We start from the raw sequence: 8,506 nt of genomic DNA, 5'->3' as shown, positions 1-8,506 counted from the left end.
TCTTCTTCGATCATTTATCCGATTCTTTCCACCTCCTTACGAGTGATTTTCTGTTAAGTTTTCATAAATTAATCTAGAGTTTACATAGTTATTTTGATAGACTCCTTTCAAAGTAAATTTTTGTCTAAGTTTTTTTAAGATTAGTCTTGAGTTGTTCATTGCATTTTTTGTTTTTCCTCCTAAGGTAGTGATTTTGAGTTTAAAGTTCATGTTTAAAGATACTCCTCTGTGAAGAGTGATTTTCTGTTTATAAATAATTTCTTTCTGATTTTGTTAATACATTTTAGAGATTATATAGAATTTTCACAGGTGTTTTGTCACTCAGTGTGAGAGATCCTAAAAAAGACGTCTTAACACGTCTGTCCTTCTGCATCTGAGTCCTTTTTAAAGTCCAGGTCTGAAAAAGTTTGGTTCTAAGCTTCTAACTCAAGATCTGAAGAAAACCCCAATCAATTATTTTTATTGCTCGTAAAATTCAGGGCACACCATTGAAGTAATAAACGTGTCATTAACTTTTTATTCAGGAAATACATAGAATAGAATTTTAGTAATTGTAACATGTAGTTATTTAAACTGCTGTAACAGTGAGCTGGTGTTGAATCATTGGTGGTCTGAGGACTCCTCCTCTGGTGGCTTTGTGTAACAAGTGTTCAGGCACTGAGAGGTTTTTGTTCAGTTGTACTGATGGTTTGTGTTACTGTGGGCCAGTCTTGCACAGTAATACACAGCCGTGTCTTCAGGCTGCACATTCTGTTCGTTTAGAGTCACTGTTTTAGTGGAAGCATCCAAGTCGATACTAAACTTGCTCTTCAGTGAATCTTTGTAGTCTGAATCTCCAGTATATTTCATTCCAATCCATTCCAGTCCTTTCCCTGCAGGTTGTCTGATCCATGCTGTCCGGTAGCTGCTAAGAGCATAAGACACCTGACAGGTGATGGTCAGACGTTGACCGGGCTGCACAGTCACAGAGGCCGGCTGCGTCAACTGCTCACACTTCACACCTGTTAAAAAAGATTTTTCTTTAAGATCAAGTTATACAAGTAGAAGGAATGACTTTGATGAATCAAGAGGAACTTACATCCAGCTGCCAACAGCAGCAGCAGAGCTATTGAGAACATGGTGATGTTGAACCTGACGAGCTGTGAACTCAACAGACTGATGTGATGTTTTTATAGCTGAGCAACAAGGAAGGTCCCTGAGTTTGCATGGGATCACACATATGAAACTTCCACGTTGGTCTAACTGGAGCCAGTTGGACAGTCTCTCCAATCTGTTCATTATATCTGCACAGTGAAAACGTGCTTTGAACTCACCTCTGAGCACAAAGAAAACACACTTAGCTGCATTTATAGAACTTAAACACATGTCAACTTTTGCTATCAATAAGAAACTCAATTAATTCATAATTGCTAACAAAGAAAATTTGTTGCTTGTTTGGCATGTTTTCTGATTATTAAACAAAATTTTCATATGAAATCAACTGTTTTTGTGCGGGTGCCTTTCACCATTCATGATTGACTCTAAAGTACTGAGTCCAGATTATTTAATCGTTATAAATTATTTTGTGTTAGCCAGGGCACATAAACATCATGATTGTAACGGTTCTGGGGCAGCGGAGTGACTCAAGAGCAGAGAGAAACCTGGGAGACGAGGTGAGGTAGTGGGCAGGTGAACGTAGGTGTGAATAAGAAATCAGGAGGAACACGAGGACATAAACAGAAAAGACAGGAGGGGTTAGAGACAAAATGACAACTGCAACAAATCCAATCAAAGGTTAGAGAGATGTAGCTACATTTTCTTTCTAATAAAATAACTTCATTGCAAACAATTAATGTTCTGTATGCACTCGCATGCATTGAGTCTTATGGGATGTTCCAATAATACAATTTAAAAAGATTTAAAAAGATTTGGATTGTTATCGTTCTGGAGTTTACACAAATGAAGTGAGAGGGAGATAATCTGACTTCATCTAAATGAATATTTGAATTTCATTTTCTGCAGCTGTTTTTGAGACTTTAAGGTTTTGGTATTTAAATATCAGTCATTTGAAGCCACAGACATGCAGAGAAACATGGAGCCTTGTGAAGAAACGAGCTATTTAGGAAGTGAAACCTGAGACATGCAAAAATAACCGATGGCAGTGGTAAGAAGAAACACATCTGCTGGCATGTCATGTCCAAGAAGCGGTGCCAGTCAGGTTGTCTCGTGTCTGCGTTGTCTTGTGACTTCCTGTTTTATTTTTAAATTTAACCTTCCTCTCGTTTCAGGCAACTTGCTCCTTCCCCCTGTGTGCCGGTCCGATTGTCTGCCCCTGATTGTTTCCACCTGTGTCCTTACCCTGTGTGTGTATTGTGTGCGTCTCCCTTTGTCCTGGGCCAGTTGGTCTTGTCCCACGTTACAGAGAACCCGTGTGGACCAATGTCCTTTGACAAGTGTTGCTTTGTTCTTTGTACCTTGTTCAGGTTGCTTTCTGTTGGCTCCTTTTTCAGCCTAGTGTTTATTTTCTAAATCCTTTTGGTTCTTAGATGTAGTTTAGGGTTTGTTCCTCTGCTGAGAGGGATTTTCATTTGTTGCCTTTTGTAAATAAACGTTGATTTTGAACCTCGTCTCAGGAGTCGTTCATTTGGGTTCAGGGCCATAGTTCAGTTGTGACAATTAACAAAATATTTTGTACGTTAAATATATATTTATATATACACAGATATATACATATATAATGTTATATTTAGAATGTGTGTCCTTTAAATACAACCTGATATTTTAAAATAATAACCACTTTCATTATATCTGTGGTTCAGGACCAGTGACACAGAGACGTCTGAATGTTCTCAGTGGACGAGGTGAATAGAGGAAGTAGTTTTTGAACAGCTCTCTCATCATTGTCTCTCACTGTGTCTCTAGCACAGTAATACACAGCCGTGTCCTCAGTCTTCAGACTGTTCATCTGTAGATACAGTTTACTGCTGGGGTCATCTCTGGAGATGGTGAATCTACCCTTAACTGATGGAGAGTAATAGATACTAGAACTAGATGTGGTGATGGCAGCGATCCACTCCAGTCCTTTTCCAGGAGCCTGTCTGATCCAGTTCATCCCGTAGTTGCTGAATGTGAATCCAGATGTTGTACAAGTCAACTTGTGTGATTCTTCAGGCCTTTTAATCACTGCTTCGGATTGTGTCAGAGTCTGACCATCAACACCTGTCGAGAGAAGAAGATCTGCATGTCATGTGATACGTTAACAGCAAGTGGAAACGTGTGGAATCAAGATCAGAGAAATTCTTCACCTGAGCAGAAGACAGTTAAAAGCAGCAGTCCTGTCCTAAAGTCCTTCATGGTTAACTGTGTGTCCACTGTCCTCTGTCCTCCTCTCTGCAGCCACATAAGTAGAGGAGAAAGACATCTGAGTTTTGCATTGACTCCTCCTCTTTGATTCAACAGTGTCCTCTGTTTCTCCTGACTAACCATGTTTCTTTTCTCTTTTAATAATCATCTAGCTGTATCCTGGCTTTTTAATTTGTTTACCCCCCCCCCCCCCCCCCCCCTGAGATGAAAGGAGCTGTGAACCAATATGTTCATGAGAGCCACTTGACTCTTTATAACGTCTCGTCTCAGAAGGGGCGAAGGTAACAGTTTAGTTCCTTCATCAGAGGTTCAGAACTCCACAGTTCCACAAAAATGAAAAATTAATTATAGATAGAGAATAGATTGCAATATACAACAAAACAATGAGTTAGAAATACCAAACTATAACAAACATTACAGCTGAGGTGCTTTTGACACTTTGTTTTGCAAATGGAGCCGTGGAAAAAAGAATAAAGCCAGAAATTTGAGGATCAGTTTGGTCGAGAGGAAGATAAAAGAAATGTAACTTGGAATCACTTGTTACATTTGAACAAATGTTTTACTTGTCAAAAGCTTTTGTTCAATTTATCTTACGAACAATGGAATGTTGCTACTGTTAATAAATATAGTTTATTCATTGTTTATCCAGCACTTCATTTCCAGATGTACAAAAGTCTTCTTGTAAGCTTAGTTTGAGGAGCGAATAAAATCCTGTGTGTCCTAAAATCGTTTGTGCAAGTTATAATTTACAATTGATGAGGGAAATAATTTATTTCATGTCATATTAGTGCTTGTAACCTTTTCTGTAAGCTTTTAAACTGCTGTAACAGTGAGCTGGTGTTGAATCATTAGTGGTCTGAGGACTCCTCCTCTGGTGGCTTTGTGTAACAAGTGTTCAGGCACTGAGAGGTTTTTGTACAGTTGTACTGATGGTTTGTGTTACTGTGTCTCTTTAGCACAGTAATACACAGCTGTGTCCTCAGTCTTCAGACTGTTCATCTGTAGATACAGTTTACTGCTGGAGTCATCTCTGGAGATGGTGAATCTACCCTTAACTGATGGGGAGTAATAGATATGAGAACTTTGTGTGTGAATGAAAGCGATCCACTCCAGTCCTTTTCCAGGAGCCTGTCTGATCCAGTTCATCCAGTAGCTGCTGAATGTGAATCCAGATGTTGTAAAAGTCAACTTGTGTGACTCATCAGGCCTTTTAATCACTGCTTCGGATTGTGTCAGAGTCTGACCATCAACACCTGTCGAGAGAAGAAGATCTGCATGTCATGTGATACGTTAACAGCAAGTGGAAACGTGTGGAATCAAGATCAGAGAAATTCTTCACCTGAGCAGAAGACAGTTAAAAGCAGCAGTCCTGTCCTAAAGTCCTTCATGGTTAACTGTGTGTCCACTGTCCTCTGTCCTCCTCTCTGCAGCCACATAAGTAGAGGAGAAAGACATCTGAGTTTTGCATTGACTCCTCCTTTTTGATTCAACAGAGGGATGAACTGTTCTGTCACAGCAGACCAAAGTCTGGAATAGTGTCAAACACGTGGTGACACATGAAAGAAGATGTATTATTTTACACCTGGTAATTGCTCGGTCCCTTCACAACCTGAAAGAAAAATCCAGTTTAATGAAGGGATATGTGGATGGATGGAATGCTCACTGTATGTTCCTCTAATTGAGCACTTTTAATAGTTATCTGACTTGTTGCAGATGCACATGTATGAAGTTTGCAATTGATCAACATCTTGAATGCTGTCTTAACATCACCTGTACTACCTTTAATGACCCGATCCTCTGTCTACCTTCAAAAAGATTCCCTTCAAGATCACCCCTCTGAGGCCAACCTCTATCCCCATCATCCAGGACCTTTGAGGATTAAATAAATTACTCAAAACTTACCTTTAATACAGTTTTAATGTTAACCCACAAAGTAGACATGTGACATTTACAGTGACCCTGTGTGTTTGTATTTATGGGAAAGAGAAGCTGTACAAACTGTTAGTGCTTTCAACTGAATGCACCTCTGTCTCATAACATCTAGTGAGTCCAGTTTAGACCTCTCAATATGTTCAGATTAAGACACAAAGTCACAGTTTCTTCCCGTCTGCAGTCGGGTTCATGAACAGAGTCCTGGTCCCCCACTGAAGTCCTTTTTTCCACCGGTGACTCCCTTCACACTCCACATGTACGTACACTTGTCACTTTCACTTACACTCACAACACAGTTGTGTAGAGTATGATTATCTGTTCGCTAGTGCAATGACTTGTTATTTTTAAACTATTCATCTGCTTTTGCTATTTATCTGAATTTAATCTGCTTTTTATCCTTTATACCTATTTTAGAGCTTTCTATTTTATTTCATACTGTGGAGTTGAGTTGTAAATAGAATACTTCATTTAATTTGTTTTGTGGTCCATTGTATCACTGTAATCACTGTAACATATTTTGGCAATAAATGTTCCTGATTCCTGATCAATGTTGCAAATCTGCACCTCTGTATGTGGAGCTTTGTCTCCCTCTAGTGGTCAAGATGAGTAATACAACGATGCTGATTTATGACCTGCTGTATGTACGTATATGTAGTTTGTGGTAACGTCTTTTAATGGAAAAAATGTTTACATGTTTCAAATATTCTTTTTGCACTTATTGCAATACAGCATCCAACGATATCCTCTGTAGATATACAATATATATGGTCATTTCATTGGCGTTTAAGGAATATGTCAGCATTTAATGACATTTTGATTCATATTTATAAAAATACATTCAAATGTTTTCAGTAGTCTGATGTCATTTATATATGTGAGCTGAATTAAATTAATAATAGTATTGAACATGTGTTACTTTACTGGACTTTGTTCCAGTGGCAGGGGAGCTGCTAAGAGACATTAACTCATTCCACCATGTATGAAATGGGTGGTTAACATATATGTGCAATCTGTAAAGTTCAAGAAAGACTTGTTCTCAAACTATGAGCTGGCGTTAAATAATGTTCCTCCAGCACATCCACCAGCTGGGGGTCTGAAACGTTTCATGACAATTGGTAGCTTTCACTCAAGCACTGAGAGTAGGGACAGATGTGCACATGCTGAGTCATGAACTGACAAATCACTACGAAGAATGAACACACAGCTCACAAGAAGTTGGTCATCTATCGTTCCCATGTAGTTCAAGCTGTGAGAAACTTATTCCACATGTACACTATGTTTGAAGTAAGTGTGCATACTTCATGTTGTTATTAATGAATGTTTACAACTCCAGAAAAGTTAATACACTAAAATATATGAATCTTTTAAAACAGGTGTACATTTATTCATATATATATTTATAGTACACATGTTTCATGAACGAAAATGATACAATTAATGTGCCTAAATGCAAAACATTTTATTGCCACCGTTACATGCATCAGTGTTTTTGCATGAATTGTTCTGCTGTATCTTCATTCTGGTGCAACTTACCAAGTAATATTTTAACTGTCATACAATTTGAAGATGGACTCTTCACGTTCTTACAATATCTCAGTCAGTCAAGCAGTGGTAATGAGATACACTTTTATTGCAAAATTAATAAAAAGTTTCAAGGAAACAGTGATCCCAGCAGATCTCCAGCTTCCACCTCCTTGTGCTGCCCTGATGGTCCAGAGAGCAAGAAGAACACGATGAAACTGTTCCATCTCTGTACCAAACATGAACTGCAGCAGGCAAACAAACAACATCATACACAAACATACTGGTAATGGTTCTACTAGTCAAACCCTGCATGTGATGGATGCACTTTCACATTGTTCATAAAATGATTTATTTAATATCTTGCCGTTTGTCATGTGACTTCATGGTGTTTCACAGATCTTTGTGTCTGCAGTTTGCATGTAAGCCACATGTTGCCTTGTTGTACGCTGATATGCAAATACATGCACAGGAAGATGGGTCTCTAGTTTTGAGGAAGTTTATTTGTAGCTCTGTAGTTTCACTACAACAGGTGTGGGGTCCCTGAGGTGGACAATGAGGGGGGGGGGACTCTCTAAAGATGATATGTTTAGAAATGACAGGAAACTGATGGAAACTCACAGTTTAACTTGTTAACTGTTGAAGTTCTCTTGTATGTTAGTATGTGTCTGTCCATATTATATTAAATTTTATATCTGTTGAATTAAATGAAAGCAAATTGTTCAACATAATGACAAACAAGGAAACTTAAAATTGTATCAGTTACAAACATCGTACAAAATAACTAGTGCAATTTTACATTCATGAGGCAATGTATAAAACTTAAAACAATATTTAAGTCTGCAAGAAAATTATTGTACAACATGTTTATTCATAATGCAAGAACAGAAGTCAATGCAGGGGAATCTATTCATCTAAATGACTAACAATTACAATTCTATCTTTTATTTGACCATCATTTAATCTAGCACTCATTTACATGTTTTATAATACTTATAAATGTAGAAGTGCAGTCCATGCTATGCATCAATCTCATCTCATGGCCTCTTCATCTGAAAAACAAACAAAAGAAATATTTATGATATTGATTGTTACATATTATGAAACAGTGATGAAGATTGATCGTTACTTTAATCCAGATATTTACACAGATGGAGAATTGACAGCTGATCTCTTTTTCTTCACAACAGAATAGCTTTGGCCATGAACCTTTCTGCAGGTCCAGTCTGTTCTGTAACCATTAGAATAACCGTACTTCAACATGCCGTCTGTGTCGTGTGTTGCAGCATTTAAAACACACAAAGCAGCACGTTGTCTGAGCCTGAAGAGGTTCTTCACTCTGCTGCTGCTGCTGGATGTGGATCAGCCACATGTGCTGATTCCACATGGAAAAATACGTTCTGTTCACTGAAAGTGATGCAATTCTACACCACGACCCTTAAAGTCACAGGTTTGTTGTTACCAGATGGATCAATTCACCCCTCAGACAGAATCATTTGATGTCCATTAGCAGATCAGATATTGCTGATAAGCAATTACATAAGTAATGTGTATTCATTTTTGTCTCTTTAGTCACATTTTATTAAGACTTATTGATGCCATCATTTTTTGGGATCATTCTAATAACTTTCACAGTAAAACATTGGCCACATTCAGTGAATCTATGAATCCTGTATCGTCTCTTATACTTTCTTAAGTTCTCAGTGCAGCT

At 38.1% G+C, this 8,506-nt stretch overlaps 2 gene segments (V, D, J or C); both read right to left on the bottom strand.

Annotated features, from left to right (window-relative positions):
• Positions 1–475: 475 nt before the first annotated feature.
• On the bottom strand, positions 476–1,825 carry LOC134132946 (Ig heavy chain V region 5A-like). The segment is given in 2 exon segments: positions 476–1,001; positions 1,079–1,825. Coding segments are annotated over 2 exon segments (369 nt in total).
• A 959-nt stretch (positions 1,826–2,784) lies between these two features.
• Positions 2,785–3,348, bottom strand: LOC119220537 (Ig heavy chain V region 914-like). The segment is given in 2 exon segments: positions 2,785–3,198; positions 3,285–3,348. Coding segments are annotated over 2 exon segments (453 nt in total).
• Positions 3,349–8,506: the final 5,158 nt, after the last annotated feature.

This window comes from Pungitius pungitius, chromosome 12 (assembly GCF_949316345.1).
Source record: "Pungitius pungitius chromosome 12, fPunPun2.1, whole genome shotgun sequence".
NCBI classification, from domain to species: domain Eukaryota; kingdom Metazoa; phylum Chordata; class Actinopteri; order Perciformes; family Gasterosteidae; genus Pungitius; species Pungitius pungitius.
This window is presented reverse-complemented; position numbering and strand designations above follow the sequence as displayed.